At 32.9% G+C, this 22,264-nt stretch overlaps 1 protein-coding gene across 1 annotated transcript; it reads right to left on the bottom strand.

Annotated features, from left to right (window-relative positions):
• Nucleotides 1-1,351: 1,351 nt before the first annotated feature.
• LOC138709813 (general odorant-binding protein 56a-like) lies at nt 1,352-22,069 on the bottom strand. The gene is made up of 7 exons (XM_069840616.1): nt 21,923-22,069; nt 15,026-15,089; nt 10,683-10,747; nt 9,390-9,425; nt 7,286-7,418; nt 6,088-6,158; nt 1,352-1,765 (listed from the first exon to the last, which is right to left on the bottom strand). Exons 1-7 carry the CDS (start codon nt 21,983-21,985, stop codon nt 1,718-1,720), a joined length of 480 nt encoding a protein of 159 aa, XP_069696717.1. The 5' UTR covers nt 21,986-22,069; the 3' UTR covers nt 1,352-1,717.
• Nucleotides 22,070-22,264: the final 195 nt, after the last annotated feature.

Genomic DNA, 22,264 nt, shown 5'->3' on the forward strand with positions numbered 1-22,264 from the left:
CACTGATACAAAGAAGCAGAAGTCTTCGCTGTCACATGGGTTATGTCGCAGAAATTTGACCCAAACAAATATAATTTTTCGCTCTGCAAAGCAATTTCACAATGTCACATTTGTTCGGATAAAATTTCTTCACTCTTATAGGACAAATTCTTTCAATCATTTGTTATTATCTGCTCTCTTAAATTGGTTGAGTATATTGGGAAGTGAGCTATTGGTTCCCCAGAACACAAAATGTTTCATATAAAACAATTTTTGTCTCGAAAAGCAAGCAAAAAGGAGCAAAACTATATTAAACTTTTGTTTAAAATATCTCAAAGAATAACCCCCAGAAATTAATATTACTTACGGTTCACTTCGTATATTGCAGCAAGTGGTAAAGTGGTCCACATTTACTTTGTGGTTATTCAGTGTTCGGTTGCTGATGGTGGTAATGGTAGTGGTTGAGAAGATGACGACCACCACGAGAATACATTTAAGATGGAAGTTAGAATAACATTTCATGCATGTCAGTAAACAAGACTGCAAGAAATTAAATAGTTTTATGCTCGACCATGCCGAAATGTAGTAATTAAACACCTGGTAGCAGTCCTTTAATGCATGTCATTAAAGTACACCTACTCATTAAAGTACAGGTGTTTTCAGCCAATGACAACTCAACTTACAGGTATTCAGCCAATGGCAATTCAGCTTTGTACCGTTATAAAACCGCAAGTATCGATTATTCTCGGATATGCAATCGAAAGAGAATTAGCGAAAAGTCACGGAGGCTAGAAATCCAATACTGTCGCAGAAGGTTATGTTCTGTTACTATAGTAATTAGGGTTAATTGTAAATAATATTCAAATAAATTGAATTTGTCATCTCGTTTTTCAATGTCGAATTCAATAATCAAGGTTATATCAAGTTTAACGAGATTACATCAAGGTCAATGACATTATTGTTCCTCGGAAAAAATCAATACTTTCGCGTCTGCGCACATCTCACAATTCACGACCTAGAACAAGGTCACTTCCGTTCTTGTCAGATACAAATAAAATGTATACGTCTGAATAATTTCAAGTTAGAAATATGGTCGAGCATAAAAAGTCGTATGAAACTCTCCTATAATGGTAATTAAGAAGTTCGTACGAAAATTATGAAACTCGCTTGCGCTTGTTTCATAAACATCCATACTCGCTTCTTAATTACTATCATTATAGGCTCGTTGCATAATATACTATTAAGTAACCTACATTATCTGTGATGAATGAAACATAACATTTTTGTGCAGTACACGAGTGTGTGTAGTCTATTACATAGTTGTGTTTCCTCTCACAATAAACAAGAAAGGGACAGGAATTTTTATTGCTGCTGATTTTTATTCATGTTTATGCTGAGTGTTGCATGGATTAGCTTATTGACTAATTACATTATTGCTTCTAATATTATCAGACAGATATATATTACAGCTTTTCTGAGGTTGTATGGAGTCTGATACGGAGACATAAAATGAAAGCAGATTAAGTACGTCCAAATATTTGTTACTCTGTCTGTATTACATTTACAATGAAGGGATTATCTACTTAGATCCTAATATTAGTTTACATAAAGAATGTAGTAATAATCAGAGTTAAGTAGGTACAAATTCCAAGTAGTACACTGCATCATGTAATACAATACTACTATTTAAGCTTTGTTACAATATACAGGGTTTGAAGGTGAAACATCTCATGTTCCTTCAGATTCCTTCTTCATAAGACGCAGCTTTATTTTCAGGAACAGGATGCTGTAAGCATAAAAGTAGCACGTGATTATGCCAACATTGTTCTGAAAATAATTAATATGATTAAATTGTAATCAGTTCTGTATTAAGTGTAAATTGACCACTGCTTACAGGTTAATTTTAAAATGGTTCTGTGAGAGCATAGAAATGCGAACAAAGTGAAATGTCTCGAATGAGGAGAAACAACTTCGAAGTGTGCAATTAAGTTATCTTTTTCACCAAATAATTTAGTTAAATGCCCCCCATTGCAATTTAAACAATTATGTGACCTTATACATTAGTTATGCATTACAAAATGCAATATACCAAAATCAATGTTTGTTATTTCTTCTCGTATTCACACTTTAATCTCTTCTGTAGCATGCGGAAGACTGTGGAAGACTTTAGACTTTGTAAATAGTGCCATATTCAGGTCTGGAGATCTTGCTGGCCAAGCTTGAAATCTATCGACCAGGAAACATAGTTCTGAAGGTGATATGCTCCGTCGTACCATCTTGTTGGAAGAGAAGGTTATTTACCCAAGTCTGCGAAGTTCTTCCAAGAGGTTCTCGGAATATTCAACTTTCACTGCTGAGTGGATCGAACTTCTTGTCACGGCAGTTCGTACTCATTCAGTGTTTTCGGCCACAGAATGACGAATTAATACTAACATGAAAAAGAAAATTACAACTTATTTTAAAATAGTATTCCGTTTTGGTATTTTTCCAGTCTTGGACCTTAAAACTCAGTTATGAAAATTCTTTGTGTCTACACTATACTACCGGTCCCCACAGAAAATTTCCTTTGGTTTACTGAAAAATATGCTATGGTTAATTAAATTACATGAATTGGTGGGTTTCTTCAAGGCTGACGAAATTCTGTTACAAGGCTGTCTTCGTTCTGGATAACGTTCTTGATACAATTTTCAACTACCTTATCTCATGAATTTTTTTTCTCCGCGTTTCATAAATAAAGACTATAACCACGTATTCATCACTTTAATAGTAATATGCGTCACAAGAGCGGTATGTTGAAGTTTTCATGTTCGAGGAAAAGTTTGAAAAAGCGAAACGTAGTTGAGCTTTTTTAACTTCCGAGAATTGAAAGAAAACATACCGCTCGTGTATCGTACATTATTTTGTGCGAAGATCGTTTATTACATACCTGAAAGAGGAATTTCTAATTAGTTGCAATGAAATCTCCATCTTGGTTTCTGTTTAATGACGGCAACTTCGGAAAACCAAAATATCTTTCTTCAACATTGTTGCTATAAAATGTTTTCTGTGTTTACTATACTCCAACAGGCCGTGATATACGTCTGTATTTTTTTCCCTCAGTCTATAAATGCGAACTTAAAACAAACGGTAAGGTTATGTAATGATTTATTTTTCATTTTAATATTTTAAAAATATTATTTATATAACATATTGCAGTAATAACATCGGCATCTGGAATCTTGTTGATTTTTTCACGGCTTCCTTAATGTTACTTGTATCAGGAATACAATAGCTTTCGTGGAGTAGTAGACTTTACTTAATTTTTGCAAATATTTAAAAACTATAATTAACAGTGCAATTTAGGTGAAATTGCAGTGGTAAGTTTCCAATTTATAATTGTTACTATTGTAAACGTCTCTAAAAAAATTATATGTTAAAAGCCTAAAGCAGTAAAATGAATGTCGCGCTTAAGCGGTAAGAAGAGGGAAATTGTTATGTGTGTTACGTTGGGAATACTGAATGTGGTATTTCACACTTACCGCGTATTGATTCTGTGCGGAAAACAAGCAAATACGCACGATCTCGCACAAAATATATTTTATCCTCTCTCAGCAACAAACAGTCGAATGCTATAAAAAGAATTGTTTTGTTGTCATGGTTCCCAGACGCTATGTCCATGAATATTTCGTCCACTGTTTCGTACGTCCCTTTGATATTCTGTCTACTATATTTCTTCGTCCTGTAATGTTTTATGTCCACTATTATTTCCTCGACAGTTTAAATGTCCATTGTGCTATTTTGTCCTCTGAAAGTTTGGTCCACATTTTATTATATCCTACATCTGTCTTTGTTCTCTCTATTTTGTGCATCTTATTGCCTCGTGTAGTGCACTGTGTCTAATATTCCCGATTGTCCATTTGCATAAATGGTTTAAAACTAATACACTACTACTATTCAACTACCACTACTATAATAATACTTACTTACTGCTTTAAGGAACCCGGAGGTTCATTGCCGCCCTCACATAAGCCCGCCATTGGTCCCTATCCTGAGCAAGATTAATCCTGTCTCTACCGTCATATCCTACCTCCCTCAAATCCATTTTGATATTATCTTCCCATCTACGTCTCGGCATCCCCAAAGGTCTTTTTCCCTCCGGCCTCCCAACTAACACTCTATATGCATTTCTGGATTCGCCCATATGTGCTACATGCCCTGCCCATCTCAAACGTCTGGATTTAATGTTCCTAATTATGTCAGGTGAAGAATACAATGCGTGCAGTTCTGCGTTGTGTAACTTTCTCCATTCTCCTGTAACTTCATCCCTCTTAGCCCCAAATATTTTCCTAAGAACCTTATTCTCAAACACCCTTAATCTCTGTTCCTCTCTCAAAGTGAGAGTCCAAGTTTCACAACCATACAGAACAACCGGTAATATAACTGTTTTATAAATTCTTTCAGATTTTTTGACAGAAGACTAGATGACAAAAGCTTCTCAACGGAATAATAACAGGCATTTCCCATATTTATTCTGCGTTTAATATCCTCCCGAGTGTTATTTATGTTTGTTACTGTTGCTCCAAGATATTTGAATTTTTCCACCTCTTCGAAGGATAAATCTCCAATTTTTATAGTTCCATTTCGTACAATATTCTGGTCACGAGACATAATCATGTACTTAGTCTTTTCGGGATTTACTTCCAACCCAATCGCTTTACTTGCTTCAACTAGAATTTCCGCGTTTTCCCTAATCGTTTGTGTATTTTCTCCTAACATATTCACGTCATCCGCATAGACAAGCAGCTGATGTAACTCGTTCAATTCGAAACCCTGTCTGTTATCGTGGACTTTCCTAATGGCATATTCTAGAGCGAAGTTAAAAAGTAAAGGTGATAGTGCATCTCCCTGCTTTAGCCCGCAGTGAATTGGAAAAGCATCAGATAGAAACTGGCCTATACGGACTCTGCTGTAAGACTAGAATAATAATAATAATAATAATAATAATAATAATAATAATAATAATGATGATGATGATGATGATGATGATGATGTGAATGGAAGTGGTAAGTATGATATTGTTGTGGACTAGCATGTTCCGCCCTTTTACGGTTGTTATCATATAAGCCATTTAAAATGTTTTCACTTACTCCAAGATTTAATACTAAACCAATGAACTACATATTTCCATATAAATGAACATTAGCTTATTATGCTACAAAATAATTACATTTCCATAGCAACCCTTTTCTAAATTGCATATTGGAAGTACTTTTTACCCAAAAATGAACAAAATATTCAAGGACAAAATATTTAGTTGACACAGAAACTAGTGGAGAAAGAAAAATTGCGAAAAAATTATGAACACAATAATAAAATTTTTGACCGAAATATTAATGGACAAATTTTTTGGTGGACGAAATGTTTGCTGGACTAATTTCCTTAGGGAAAATAGCTGTGTACGTGAGATAGTGGGCAAATTGTCTGATGGACGTATTACTGTGGACGTACCGTTCTTGAGGCGTTGTCATAGATACATTGTTGTGTAACTAATATCATTTGCAGCGAAATTTATCTTTTCAAAGATATCTTTAATGAAATTACTAAAAAAATATGCATGATTTTCGAAATTATTTTGTATTTATTAATTACCTAAATACGAAACTGTGGCATTTCGTCCTTATACATTCTGAAAATAAGAATGAAGAAGAGTGCAAGAAATGTATAGAATGAGGTTATAGCGTGTTCTGCTTAAAGTACGTTTGGTACTACGAAATTTTATAACCCTCGCAATTTCCAGCTACTCCAAACGGTAGGTATTGTGTAACCATATAATGTGAACACACAACAATTATTTTTATGTACATAAAAATATGCTACTTATAGGTTTTTGCGAAAAGTTAGGGAAACAGTTTATACTAATCATTGTATTCCGTTACCTTTAGCTGTGTTATCAGAGAAGTGAGTGTCTGTTCATATAATTTTAGATTGTAGGATGTCACTCTTTATAGGATTCTAACTCATAAATTTATTTCTGTCTTGCGTACATCACAACAGAATTTTCCTTTCATTGATTTTAAAAACGCTTACAAAAATACCATTTTGTAATACAAAATTGATGTCTGTACTTACCATCATATTAACCATGATATCATGAAGACATTTCCAGGTTACATAACCGTCTGTACAATGTTGCTCCGTACCTGAAATCCCACATTTATCTCAAGATTTATTTCTGTGGTAGGGAGGAAAAAGGTCTTAAGTCAATTTTTTGTGAAAATGAGATTTTTATATATCCTGAAAGCGGAAACAATTCTCTACAATCTGGTAAAACGGTTAAAGTCAAATAAGACTCCTGACTGGATTTATAGAGCGTTGCCAAATGTCGTAAGTACTTTTTGAATCGAGCACACACAGAATAAAGGTCTTAAGAATATTTAATACTTTATTCCTTACAAACCGTCACATGTTTACTTTCCATGCTTCCCTATTAAGAAGGTCTACACTAACTTGTATTTTAGCCATTTTATCACATACTGGTGCCCTTTCCTTTTAAAACTTTAAGCACCAGGGTAAACAGTCCTATAATTGTTTAAGACCCATTTTGCACTCCTAATAATTTACATTTCTCATTTATTTTGACATGTAAAAGGTCTTATGTTTAATAGTCCCTTCTACTCAGTTTGCTTTCTAGTCTTAAAAGGGCTTAAGTGCGGCTATTTTTGGAAATAATCAAGAAAACTGTTAAATGATCAACATTATCTACTTTAGAAGAACTATAAACAAATAATATCTAGGAAAAACCTCTTAATTAAAAAAAAACTATAATTGACACTAATTTCAATCTTTCTACTGCTCTCCTGAAAAGTATAAAATTTTTACTTAAGACCTTTTTCCTCCGGGACACATAATTACTGTGAATAGTTAACCCTTAACTTTGCAAAGCTTCATATCTCACACTAGTTTATTAAACCGTGTCGGACCGTAAAGAAAACAACTATCGCAATATCCATATTTTTATATGTTGTACAATATTATAATATTGTGAAATTTTAATTTTCCTACCGATTTTTTCCCTATTGTTCTATTAAAATTATATCATTATTGCCTATTAACCTGTTGTATCTTATAGGATACTTTGTCAATTTAAGGGTTAAGGCTTGACTGTATCACCTTAGCTGCTAAATATTAATTTCGTCACATTCATGTTCCATTTCCTAGAGAACAACTGTAGAGTATGTAATTTTGCACATACATAATTACGTCCTTTGGAGACATTGTCAAGCACAATTACCACTAGTCACAGAAAACAACTTGCTTTATTACTTACTTTGAATTGAGCAATTCTTGATTTCAGTTTTGATGTATTCTTCATTGATCTCCTTCCCTTGACCTTCTAAACTGTCCAGTAGAGGTTGGGCTATGTTCATAATGGTTGTCACATCTACTTCACCGCTTTTTATCTGTGAAGGATATCAATGCTAATTATTTTCTCTCACCTCAGAACTCGAACAATGAACGATATGAGTAATTCCACAATGACTCTCCCTTTGCTTTAGCTAAAAATGTGTTTCTAGGTTATTTATTACACTAGGTACAGATATACTTACAAATGATACAGATTATTATAGTGCAAATTTGAAAGATAACCAAAATTATTCAAAGGAAATCATTATAAATTTCATTAACTACAAGTACATCCCAAATTAAAAAGTACACAATAAAAATAGAATATGGCCAATGTCTACATTTTTTAGATATCACAATAACTAAAATAAACGACAAGCACGAATTTAAGATATAGGCTACAGGAAACACACTACAAACACAACACACATATGAAATTCGTCAAACCATCCCCAATATTATACAAACATGCAACCTTCCGTACTATCAAACACAGATTAATTAACATACCAATGAACATCGAAGAACTGATTGTGAATACAATGAAGTATATACCCCTAGCACAAGGCAGTGGTAGCAATCGTAATATAATAAACATTAATAAAAAAAGGCAAAACGAAAGCCTAAAATACCAACACAAACAAAAGACTAGAATGAATACATAACATTAATATATCACAACACTAACATACAAGCCACCGGCGTAGCTCAGTCGGTTGAGGCGCTTGTCTGCAGATCCTGTGTTGCGCTCGGTCGCGGGTTCGATTCCCGCTTGGGCTGATTACCTAGTTAGGTTTTTTCCGAGGATTTTCCCAACTGTAAGACAAATGCCAGGTAATCTATGGCGAATCCTCAGTCTCATCTCGCCAAATACCATATCGCTATCACCAATCCTATCGACGCAAAATAACCAAGTACTTGATACAACGTCGTTAAATAACCAACTTAAAAAAAAGAAAACCAACACACACAAAATTGTGGCTCCATTAAAAAAACTAGAATACAAGATAACATACAAAGCAAACAACACAATACAGAAATATCTAACCAAATAAACAAATAATTACAAATGAACTGGGATTTACAAATTAAAATGCAATAACGTGGCATCACATAACCCAGTACATAACGCTGTTAAAATCTATTTTCAAGATCGTGTGGTTATGCACTTGAAAACCTGAACATGCGCGCTAGATTTGGGAAGAGAAAGTTGAATATAGAACTGATGTCTATTTCCAGTCGACTGCGTCGAAAAATTTGAAGTAAGAGGTACAAATCATGTGTAGGCCGTAATATTACATCAGATGTATCGCTATAATACATTAATAGATGTTTCTGCTTTCGATATAGAAAGTTGTAGTTCTATGGAATGAAATGTGAACAGAAAAATGGTGGCTTCATACTGACAAAATTAGTCATTCTGTAAATTGAAAACCACACAAACTATTGAGAATTATTTTCAAATATTTCTACGAAGTAATGAGCTGTAGACAGTATTTCGCATCCTTTAGTTTTGTTGCTTATTTCTAGTTTGTCCCTTACTCAATTGTTTAATTTAATTTCAAAATTGAATTAAAGTTTATTTTGTATATTCGGAAAATGTAAACAAAGTAATAAAAAGTAAATAATGAAACTGTTACATAGCAAAAAACCTATATTACATTTACGGTTTGAGCAGTAAGTTTCAACGTCAAAGCTGCCTAATCATGTGAGTTTGGAAGAATATATCCTTCAACAATTATCTGGATGTATAAGCTTTCTTCTGTTCATTATTCATTTTGTGTTTATATGAGAGAAATTTTTATTCTCTCTTTTGAAAGTGCAATGGAGTAAACTGTAGCATGACAGAACTTCAAAGATCGCTCTTCTCTTTCTTTTGGCCGTCCTGGTTTTGAACATAAAATAGCAGTAGTAAAGAGCACATTGCTGCATTTTTTACTTTTTAATTAAATGAAATAGTCTATAAATTGAAGATTGGTTTGGAACATTTATAAGAAGTCACTCGTTGCTAGGAGATATATACTCACCATTCCAAGTCCCACGAGCATACAGTCTATGAAACACTGAAAATTGAAGAGAGATATGTGTTATTGTAGGCAGTGACTGCCATCCAGTAACATAAAACTTATAGGCTATTCACTGTTAAAAATTAGGTATTTATTTTGAACATACCAACTTGAATGTATATACGACCTGATTAAATTATGGCATAATGAAGACTGCGTATGAAATTAGACAATGTATAGAGTAATGACATTAAGTTCTCTGACAAAGAGAGATAGTGAGAGAGAGAGAGAGAGAGAGAGAGAGAGAGAGAGAGAGAGAGAAAAGAAACTAGAAATTCTGAGTTGATTTTACGCTTCGTACATTATCTTTTATATGACCAATTGAGTTTGAATTGCGTGAATATATAGGTAGAATGAAAAGAAATAAAATACCTAAATGGATACTCTGTGGATTTGACGGAAGTGGATATAATGGTAGAAACTGGATTAATCTTATATAAAATTTTTATGTACCGAAGTACATACGATATTTCCATGCAGATATTCTGCGTCATCATACGATGAAAGAGTAATGGAACGGAGAAAAACCCTCTCCGGCACCGGGATTTGAACCCGGGTTTTCAGCTCTACGTGCTGATGCTTTATCCATTAAGCCACACCGGATACCCATCCCGGTGTGGGACAGAATCGTCTCAGTTTAAGTTCCAACTCTTGGGTTCCCTCTAGTGGCCGCCCTCTGCACTACGTCATAGATGTTTATGAACGTAGGACTGAAGTCCACACATGTGCGGAGGTGCACTCGTTATGAGTGACTGGTTGGCCGGAATCCGACGGAATAAGCGCCATCTTAAATCACGAAGTGATTTACGCATATCATTTATATATTATTTTAATGTACCGAAGTACATATATTTCCATGCAGATATTCTGCGTCATCATACGATGAAAGAGTAATGGTATCCAGTGTGGCTTAGTGGATAAAGCATCAGCACGTAGAGCTGAAAACCCGGGTTCAAATCCCGGTGCCGGAGAGAGTTTTTCTCTGTTCCATTACTTTTTCACCGTATGGATTAATCTTACTCAGGATAGGGACCGATGGCGGGCTTATGTGATGGCGCCAGTGAAACTTCGGGTTCCTTAAAAGCCATAAGTAAGTAAATGGATGCTCTAGATGAAGGGAAATAGAACAAAGGGTTAAGGAAGCAAGAATAAGAAACGAAGATCAAGAACTGGCTAAGGGGACAGAACTGGTGAGAAGTGAATAATATTTGATATCAATGAGAGGGAAGAAGTTTTCTACCAGTTCTTTCTTACCTTCTGGGATTCGTTACTTTCATCTTCAAGAATCATTTCTTTCTTCCTCATTTCCAAGAACATTTCTGCAACATATGCATTATTTTAATATAACACTAGGCCTATATTATGAAACAGGTTTACAGTGTTATTTATAGCATTTATAGCATGTAGTGTCTATTGCAATTGGGGCTTTGCCCTGTTATAGACATAAATAAATAAATAAATAAATAAATAAATAAATAAATAAATAAGTAAGTAAGTAAGCAAGCAAGCAAGAAAGTAAGTATATAAGTAAATAAATAAATGAATGAATAAATAAATAAATGATTGAATAAATAAATAAATGATTGAATAAATAAATAAATGATTGAATAAATAAATAAATGATTGAATAAATAAATAAATGATTGAATAAATAAATAAAAGATTGAATGAATAAATAAATAAATAAATAAGTAAGTAAGTAAGTAAGCAAGCAAGAAAGTAAGTAAGTAGATAAGTAAATAAATAAATGAATAAATGAATGAATAAATAAATAAATGATTGAATAAATAAATAAGTAAATGATTGAATAAATAAATAAATGATTGATTGAATAAATAAATAAATAAATGATTGAATAAATAAATAAATGATTGAATAAATAAATAAATAAATGATTGAATAAATAAATAAATAAATAAATAAGTAAGTAAGTAAGTAAGTAAGCAAGAAAGTAAGTAAGTAGATAAGTAAATAAATAAATGAATAAATGAATGAATAAATAAATAAATGATTGAATAAATAAATAAATAAATAATTGAATAAATAAATAAATGATTGAATAAATAAATAAATGATTGAATAAATAAATAAATGGTTGAATAAATAAATAAATAAATGATTGAATAAATAAATAAATGATTGAATAAATAAATAAATGATTGAATAAATAAATAAATAAATAAGTAAGTAAGCAAGCAAGAAAGTAAGTAAGTAGATAAGTAAATAAATAAATGAATAAATGAATGAATAAATAAATAAATGATTGAATAAATAAATAAATAAATGATTGAATAAATAAATAAATGATTGAATAAATAAATAAATGATTGAATAAATAAATAAATAAATGATTGAATAAATAAATAAATAAATGATTGAATAAATAAATAAATGATTGAATAAATAAATAAATAAATAAATAAGTAAGTAAGAAAGCAAGCAAGAAAGTAAGTAGATAAGTAAATAAATAAATGAATAAATGAATGAATAAATAAATAAATGATTGAATAAATAAATAAATAAATACATGATTGAATAAATAAATAAATAAATACATGATTGAATAAATAAATAAATAAATAAATGATTGAATAAATAAATAAATAAATGATTGAATAAATAAATAAATGATTGAATAAATAAATAAATAAATAAATGATTGAATAAATAAATAAATGATTGATTGATTGAATAAATAAATAAATTAATGATTAATTGATTGAATAAATAAATAATGATTGATTGAGTAAATAAACAAATGATTGAATAAATAAATAAATGATTGATTGAAGAAATAAATAAATACATAAATTATTGAATAAATAAATAAATAAATAAATGATTGATTGAATAAATACATAAATTATTGAATAAATAAATAAATGATTGATTGAATAAATAAATAAATGAATGATTGATTAAATACATAAATAAATGATTGATTGAATAAATAAATAAATAATTGAATAAATAAATAAATAAATAAATGATTGAATAAAAAAAATGATTGATTGAATAAATAAATAATTAAATAAATAAATAAATGATTGAATAAATAAATAAATGAGTCAATGTTTAGGGAACGAATAAAGCGAGTTTCCTAATTTTGACAACTGCAATAACTTGTAACGTATGAAACATTATTAATGAGACAATAACTTCGTGCGCATAATAAATAGTTCAATAAGCTACCAAAGTTTCTATTGGTAGTTACTGTAAGAACCTCTTGTTACACGGCATGTATCAAAACTGCAATAAAATTCTTGCCACACTCTCTCCAACATATTTCTGTTTACTGATGCAATATCAGTGAGGGCCCGATTTGTTATTCTTTCCAGCCCTTGGGATAAACTGCATCCTTCATATACCCCAAGGAGAGAATTCACATGTCATGTCTGGTGATCTGGAAGGTCAAGGGTGATAGGCCTGATCAGTAGCGATAGCAAGACCAGTTCAACAATGTGGTAAATGGTGAATTCGGAAATATCTACAGAACAACTTTTCTACCATTGTTACCTCCTGAATTGGTTTTCGTAAGCTGCAGAACGCAGAAGTATTTATTCTTTGTAGTTACTATTTTTCAACAATGTCTCGTATGGAAAGAGAAATAATTTTTCCAAACGTAGAACTTGAAGTCTGAAATTTTGGCAATCAAATGACGTGTACCATGTTAATTTCGCATTAATATTTACTTACTAATCATCATATAAAAGTATTACTATCATTTTGAAACACGGTGTTTAAACACTTAAGATTTGCAGCATATTCACGAATAAAAAGAATAGGATAATGACAATATAACTGAACTAATATTAATAACATATATCAAAATATGATTAATTATTTATTCCGTCAATATGGCTTAAGCATTGAATTACATATGAAAGAAAATATTGATGTGTTACATCAATCTTGATACTAACGTTTTCGCCCCTAATGGGGCATCTTCAGGTACAAGATATAAGTATCATCTAAAATCAATTAAAAACAAGTTTTACATTTGAAAATGCCATGACTAGAATGAAATATGACATACTTACTTACTTACTTACAAATGGCTTTTAAGGAACCCGAAGGTACATTGCCGCCCTCACATAAGCCCATCATCGGTCCCTGTCCTGTGCAAGATTAATGCAGTCTCTATCATCACACCCCACCTCCCTCAAATCCATTTTAATATTATCCTCCCATCTACGTCTCGGCCTCCCTAAAGGTCTTTTTCCCTCCGGTCTCCCAACTAACACTCTATATGCATTTCTGGATTCGCCCATACGTGCTACATGCCCTGCCCATCTCAAACGTCTGGATTTAATGTTCCTAATTATGTCAGGTGAAGAATACAATGCGTGCAGTTCTGTGTTGTGTAACTTTCTCCATTCTCCTGTAACTTCATCCCGCTTAGCCCCAAATATTTTCCTAAGCACCTTATTCTCAAACACTCTGAACCTTTGTTCCTCTCTCAGAGTGAGAGTCCAAGTTTCACAACCATACAGAAAAACCGGTAATATAACTGTTTTATAAATTCTAACTTTCAGATTTTTGCCAGATAATCAGTCCTATTCCGAGGCTTATTATAGGGATACGTAACAAGCTGTTTTTTACGGTGATGGGTTGTTAGCCCTTTGCCCAACGCCCAAGCTGGAGGACCACCCCTTATCGGCTATCCACGACTGCTTATTCAACATATTCGCAGCTACCCTCCATATCTGGAGGCCGTCTCCTCTATCCGCAACCTGAGGACGCGCCATGCCGTGGTGATAGGGACCCACAATACCTGGATGAAATATGACATAGTGACAATATTATCCATACCAACATTAAATGTCCTGTCATAATATTAAAAACAAATTTAATTTGAAACAATGTGAATTTGCTTAGCTATACAAAGTAGATCCCTTGTATGGTATCTCAAATATATTGTGTTTTGCCAATAAGGTCAATAAAAAATACAAATAATATGGAAAATTAAAACCTAATATCATTAAATGTGGAGTCATAAAAGCGTGTATAACTGATTTCATGGAACGAGTGGAATTCTCGTTAAATGTTCAAAGCTCTCGTATCTGAAAACAAACATATGTCTATGATAGGTGAAATAGAGATTATTTTGAATTGCCATGTGAAATGTTGGTATGGATAATTATTGTCACCATGTCATATTTCAATCTAGTCATGGCATTTTCAAATGTAAAACTTGTTTGTAATTGATTTTAGATGATACTTCTATCTTGTACCTGAAGATGCTCCACTAGGGCCGAAAACGTTAGTATCAAGATTAAATAGGATGTAACACATCAATATTTTCTTTCATATGTAATTAAATGCTTAAGCCATATTGACGGAATAAATAATTAATCATGTTTTCATATATGTTATTAACACGAGTCTTAGCTGAACATTTTCCAACATGAATTGTAAATTATGAACTAATATTGTCTGTTTCATAGCTAAGTGCTGCAAAGAGCCACTTTGTTACACTATATTCCATAAATAACTATGTATTATCTATTCAGCGATTAGTTTATAAATAGAAATTGCTTGGAATCATGATCCCAGAATTTCACTTTTATTAATCACTAAAATATATTTTTATTTACCGTTCGTTATGCCATTCTCTTCTTGACATCTGTGTTGAATTTCCTCAATCTCTTCGAACGTTGTCTGGAAGAAACGGTACAGTAATTTATTATGGTTTAATAGGCTTTGTTCCAGTGAAATGAATTAATTTAAACATTTTGCACAAAAACAGTCTGCGCTGTACGACGGATACACCGTCACAATACGTCACCCAGTTTCGGGAATGAAACTACAGTTGTGTTGGTTTGAATATATTAGTTTCGTGTCGATTTAAAAATGGAGAGTATGGGTCTATAATAAAACAAGTAATAATGAAGGTAATAGGTTTTAGGCGTAATAGATCGACTATTGATCAGATTTTTTGTATTCGACAGATAATGGAGAAAAATGGGAGTATAAGGGTACAGCACATCAGTTATTCATAGATTTCAAAAAGGCATATGACTCGGTTAAGAGAGAAGTATTATATGACATTCTTATTGAATTTGGTATTCCTAAGAAACTAGTTCGATTAATTAAAATGTGTCTCAGTGAAACATACAGCAGAGTCCGTATAGGTCAGTTTCTATCTGATGCTTTTCCAATTCACTGCGGGCTGAAGCAGGGAGATGCACTATCACCTTTACTTTTTAACTTCGCTCTAGAATATGCCATTAGGAAAGTTCAGGATAACAGGCAGGGTTTGGAATTGAACGGGTTACATCAGCTTCTTATCTATTCGGATGACGTGAATATGTTAGGAGAAAATACACAAACGATTAGGGAAAAACCGGAAATTTTACTTGAAGCAAGTAAAGCGATCGGTTTGGAAGTAAATCCCGAAAAGACAAAGTATATGATTATGTCTCGTGACCAGAATATTGTACGAAATGGAAATATAAAAAATTGGAGATTTATCCTTCGACGAGGTGGAAAAATTCAAATATCTTGGAGCAACAGTAACAAATATAAATGACACTCGGCAGGAAATTAAACGCAGAATAAATATGGGAAATGCCTGTTATTATTCGGTTGAGAAGCTCTTATCATCCAGCCTGCTGTCGAAAAATCTGAAAGTTAGAATTTATAAAACAGTTATATTACCGGTTCTTATGTATGGTTGTGAAACTTGGACTCTCACTTTGAGAGAGGAACATAGGTTAAGGATGTTTGAGAATAAGGTGCTTAGGAAAATATTTGGGGCTAAGCGGGATGAAGTTACAGGAGAATGGAGAAAGTTACACAACACAGAACTGCACGCATTGTATTCTTCACCTGACATAATTAGGAACTTAAAATCCAGACGTTTGAGATGGGCAGGGCTTGTAGGAGGTATGGGCGAATCCAGAAATGCATATAGAGTGTTAGTTGGGAGACCGGAGGGAAAAATACCTCTAGGGAGGCCGAGACGTAGATGGGAGGATAATATTAAAATGGATTTGAGGGAGGTGGGGTGTGATGATAGAGACTGGATTAATCTTGCACAGGATAGGGACCGATGGCAGGCTTATGTGAGGGCGGCAGTGAACCTTCGGGTTTCTTCCAAAGCCATTTGTAAGTAAGTATAATGAAGGACATGCGATATATTTTCTCTTCATATGGAAATACGTCTCGAAATTAGTCCCAGTTCACAACAAATTTCTCAATATGATTAATTCAGTGCATCTTAGTGTCTATTATCACTTCAGTATTGCAGAACTCACGATTAAAAATCAAAACAGTGATCGCACAGGTCTGTAGCTGCTCTTGATGGCGAGATATTACTGAGAGAGTCAGCGCGATATGGCTAATTTTAACAGCAACTTGGACGCCCTCGTGCCCCTAGCGAGGGGAGGCGGAGTCATTGGGTGTGGCCATACGTTGGTTGATGGCCAACTAATAACATTAGCATCCGGGTATGGCTCATAGTGTTATACAGTAAACATTTGGAATTCTGCTATTTTTTGTTTCACCATGAATCGCGGAACGGGTGGCCATACTCACTGCGGAGAAAGACGTATCGTATATCAGAGAATAAAACGATAGATTCTGGAGCCATTTAAAATGCTGACTAACGCTAACATAATTGATTGATCCTATTAAGAAATATCGCATTATGTTTTATACAGGGACATCATTTTATTTTTACTAACATTTTTAATATTAACCTGTCTATACCTTTAGAGAACCCGAAATACCGCTTGCTCCCCCCTTCAAGACTGGAGTTCGATGATATTGGCGTAAAACACAAATCACTCTACTAGGTATAGGAAGAAAGAAAAGTAGTTCATCCATTTACGTAAACTAGGAAATATCGCGATTTTGAGTTTGATAATTTTCATTACGTTTTTCTTTAATCAAAGTACAGTACTATATTAAGAATAAGTGTTTTTACTCACGAAGTGAGTTATCCATGCGAACGTATTCATTATGCAGTGTATATTATACTGTCTACAGCACATTAGCGTACAATATAGAGAAAGAAGTTAAATTGAAAAATAATCATAATATGAATATTTAAAGACAATTTTGAAAATGGTGGCCGTTCATTTCGATACAGGCTTCAGTTCTTTTGTGCATATTATCGCACTATAGACTACTGCATCTAATTCCAATTGCCAGTTTCGTCCTTCGTACTAGTAACTCATGTTGAAATAATTCTGTACCTACTCTACGTACTGTAAATTCAATCTTCACTCCTGCCCGACCCGCACAGATAAAATTACTCAGACATGCTATTTACTGTCCGTCCAAGTGGTTATGCCGCAGGATTGTAGAAAGGGAGGAAATCACGTGACAGTTAATTACTTAACGAGGCCCTTTTATTTAAGTTAAATTAAACAGCTGTATAATATTACGTAAACTTCCAGTTCCTAAGAGAAATTAATGTTTTCAGAAAAGAGCTAAGACAGCCCAGCTATTACAGAGGGGCGAGCAGAAGCAGGTGGGGGAATCGGGATGCGACGTAGGCAAACGGACAGTACCTGTGCGAAAATATGATTCAATATTGAAAGCTCTTTCGTCACTGGAAAACGCGAACATATTTCTGGAACGTACTATACTCAGTAACTCAGTACTGCTTACTATCTGCGGTCTTGGTTCTGTGTGGAGTTGGAACTTCCTTAGTAGAATGGGAGTGAAGTACATTAAAAAACTCAGGTACAATAAAAATTGAAGTAAAAATAAAATGATGTCCCTGTAGTTTGTTGCATTTAATTAAAGCTGCGAAATTGTACAGACCAATGACAGATTGTGAAGAGTTATTGAATATTAACAAGAGAAAAGGAGGAAATCGAAAACGGAATTATTTGTTCACTATTTGTCCTTTCAGTCGGCCCTATTCTTTGTAATAGTCATGCCTGCTTTGAAAACAAGCTTTATCATTATTTTTAACTACTATTTTTTAAACACACAATTCCACTCCTAAGGTACAATAACTTGCGGACTATCACTACCTCTGAAGCCCTTTTATTTTGAACAGTGTTTCACAATTTAACAGAAGAAATTTATCTGGTTATAGAGAGGTTGTAGACAAGCAATTTTATGTCGGGAACCCAGAATCTCCGACGAAAAATATCTGAGTTATCAAATTGTCAAAGTTGTTAACATTTGGTACTCATATTCCAGGATTAAAATGAAACAGAGGCGTGGAATGGTATGCGATGATTTCGGATCTTATTAGGGATTGCATGAAGCGCAACTGTTAAGAACTAATCAACCGTATTTTCAAAATTTGACCTTCACAGAATCTGTAAAATTACCGCCAAATAATGAGACAGCACCCCATTCCACTGATTGTTTCACTCTCGTTTTTTTTATTTTTTTTTTCTCGCTGTTATTTATACTCGCTTTAACATCGTTGGTCATATCGCGAGTTAATCTTTGGTTGAAATCCGAAGGCCTGTGTACTATTGTTGAGACTGGTTCTATTGTTGTGAACTAGATGGCAACTGTATATGTATTACTGATTTGTTATGAATATGATTTCGGTGATGAATGAGGCCGGTGATTTTCGGGGATGTTGTGGCCCGAATTTCCTGGCATTTATTGTTTATTGTTAATAAAATAAAATTGATAAAAATACAATCTTAGTTCTTCCCTGAAGGAGTAAAACCCTCGTGCTCCGGGAGATATCTAAACACAAAGATAAACACAAAGATAATTTTTTGACACAAACTGGGTCAAAAAAAATTACAGGAATAAATTAAATTTAAAAATACAATTTCAATTTTAACAATTTAAGTCATACAAATACATATACATATTAAATCAATATATATTCTTTAAAAATTAAATTCCTAACGCTATTTTTTAAATTTATGATATTAAAATTTTCCAAATTTGGGTATTTATCAATTATTTTATTGTATAACCTTGGACCAAAGTAGGTACCATGGCTCAGAGCTGTGCTTGTGAAACACTTTGGTTCCTCTAGTCGTATAAAATCGGATCTTTTAGTTCCATATTTATGATGATACAATTTGAATTTATTACGATTTTTATGTATGAAGATTAATAAGGCAATATAATAAATCTGTTTAATTTTCAAAACATTAAAATCAGTAAAAAAAGCTCAGATGAGTAATCAATTGGTTTATTAAGGCATATTTTAATAATTCTTTTCTGAATAAGTATTAGTGGAGTGAGATTAGAATTACAAGCATTTGCCATATGGTTGAGGAAAAACCCAGAAAAACCTCAACCAGGAAATTCAACCCGACCGGGAATCGAACCCGGGCCCTCTGCTTAAGAGACCAGCATGCTGACCCGTACACCACAGAGGTGGTCTGCCCTCGTTATTATGCCTGTTTTTGAATGGAATTGGTATCATTAGGCTCTGGTGTAGCGGACAATGCGTCAGACCTCGGACCAAAAGGTGGTGTGTTAGAATCTGACCGTGGTATTATTTTTTTAACCTCAATACCTCTTATTTTATTGATGAAATATCTGAAATCGTTCTTTTCTGAATCACTGAAATAAAAATACAGTATCGCAGTATTTACTTATTACGATTTCGGCAGCAGTATATTGTGTAGTACTAGCCATTGAGATCAAGCCAGCCGTATTGGACCTCTATGGAACTCAGTCAGATGCTTGTGATAAATCACACAAAATGCCTCCAACTTGTAATTTTTTATTAAATGCCTCCAGAATTATGTCAATAAAATTAAACGTTACATTTTGCGTGAATTTATTTTTCCTAAATCTAAACTGTTCTGGGACTAAAATATTGTATTTTTGAAGATGATGATATAATCTTTTATGCATTACTTTTCAAAAACTTTGGAGAAAACTGGTAGAAGTTATATGGGTCTGTAATTTTCTGGAGACGTTGTTTCTCCTTTTTTGAAGATAGGAATAACCACTGAATATTTTAATCTCTCGAGGAATATACTATTAAACATGGAAAAGTAACATAAATAACTTAGTGACGTAGCTATAATATGTGAACTCGCTTTTAATATTTTGCATATTATTTCATCATGCCCTGAGGAATATTTTGACTTCGCATTTTTAGTAATTGGTATTATTTATTACTAGTGGCTTGTGCAGCAAATGCTGCAAACTAAGTTCATTAGACGTTCAAATAAACATTTTTCAGATTTATTTTCAATGAAGAATACCAGACATTCGGAAAGTTATTTGCTTCCAAAATAATGAAAGATACTCTCTCTCGAGCCAATACTGAAGAGAACCACGGATATGAATATCTACACCACACCGCCATTAAATATATGAAAAAGACCCAACCCCGCTAGATTAATAATTATAAAAATATTTGATTTTTAATAATATTATTATCTTACGTAAGTTTTATAGCTTTCAGTAACATATACTATATATACTATATAGCCGCCACTCAGTAAAATATAGAAATCAAAGTCTAATTTAAGTTGTTCTCTATATCTACTTATATAACCCCAAAACGTTTCACTTTCATATCATCAATATAACATTCATATGTATAATTAATGAAAAATAGTCACATCATGGCATTAACTACAATAATACTTTATTTCTAATGGTAATAATGTCATCAAACCGCCTCAAGATTTGTAGTTTTTAATATCCAATACACAGCTGTACCCAGAAAATTACACACCACAGAATCGAAGCTGTAAATTATTTTTAGTAAGTTAAGTTTTTAATAACGAATTTAATTTGAGCTCTAAATATGTCAGCATTCTTGCAGATCATGGCCTTCGTGTAATATTGTTTACTGTAGTATGTGTTTTGTTTTATTCTAAAATGCAACACGGCCGACTTGATGCTCGCTTCGCTTCTACTTTACAAAAAAGCGAAGGGTATATCAAGTCGGCCGTGAATGCTATTAGCTAGTTCTCAAAACTGACGACAGATGGATTTTGGAAAATAGGAAAACTATGTTTAAAAATTGACATTTCACTGAAAACTACTATTTTTCCGAAAAACTTTGAGTTCCAAGCTTCAAAATGAGGGGTCATTTATTAAAATCCGTTCAGCCGTTTTCCCGTAATTTCCATTACCAGTTCAAATTATATATGTAGATGTAAAATTTTCTGGACACGTTGTTGAAGACAGGAATAATCACTGAATATTTTAATCTCTCGGGGAATGTACCATTAAACATTGAAAAGTAACATAAATACGTTAGTGGCGTAGCTATAATATGTGAACTCGCTTTTAATATTTTGTGTGTTATTTAATTATACCCTGAGGAGGTTTTTTGACTTGGCATTTTTAGTAATTGATATTATTTCTTGTTTGTTCGTTGGAAATATAATCATTTTTGTTACAATGTTTGATAATTTTATTTGTAAGCTACTACACTGGTGTCTCGGAGCAATAATGTAGAATGTGTTAACATATACTCTGGTAGAATATTAATCTGTAAAAAAATGTAATGCAGTAATGGCGTAAACACAGGGGAAGACTTTGAAACTTGTTTTGTGATTACATGTAGTCGACTTCAGACTCACCGGTTCAGCAGAGCACGTGAAGAAACTAAACACACAAAGCAGCAAGGATGCCATTAGAGACATTTTTTCAATTGTACTGAAATCTAGGTTTTCTCATAAAACACTGCGCATATGTTTGACAAAAGCACATGCATTTGCAGCGGAATCACAGATCTCTAATAAGTTCACATGAATTTTCCTTTTATATCCTCTTGTATAGGGAAATCGAATAAAACTCTTGATAAGCATGCTGTTTCAAAAAAGAGACACATTCGCTACAGTCCATTGGTTTAACATTAGAATAGAGAAATAAATGATCCTGTGAACTTGATCCAAGCCATTGTCAGCGTTGTGTAATTGAGA

The sequence above is a fragment of the Periplaneta americana genome, chromosome 1 (assembly GCF_040183065.1).
Source record: "Periplaneta americana isolate PAMFEO1 chromosome 1, P.americana_PAMFEO1_priV1, whole genome shotgun sequence".
Lineage (NCBI taxonomy): Eukaryota > Metazoa > Arthropoda > Insecta > Blattodea > Blattidae > Periplaneta > Periplaneta americana.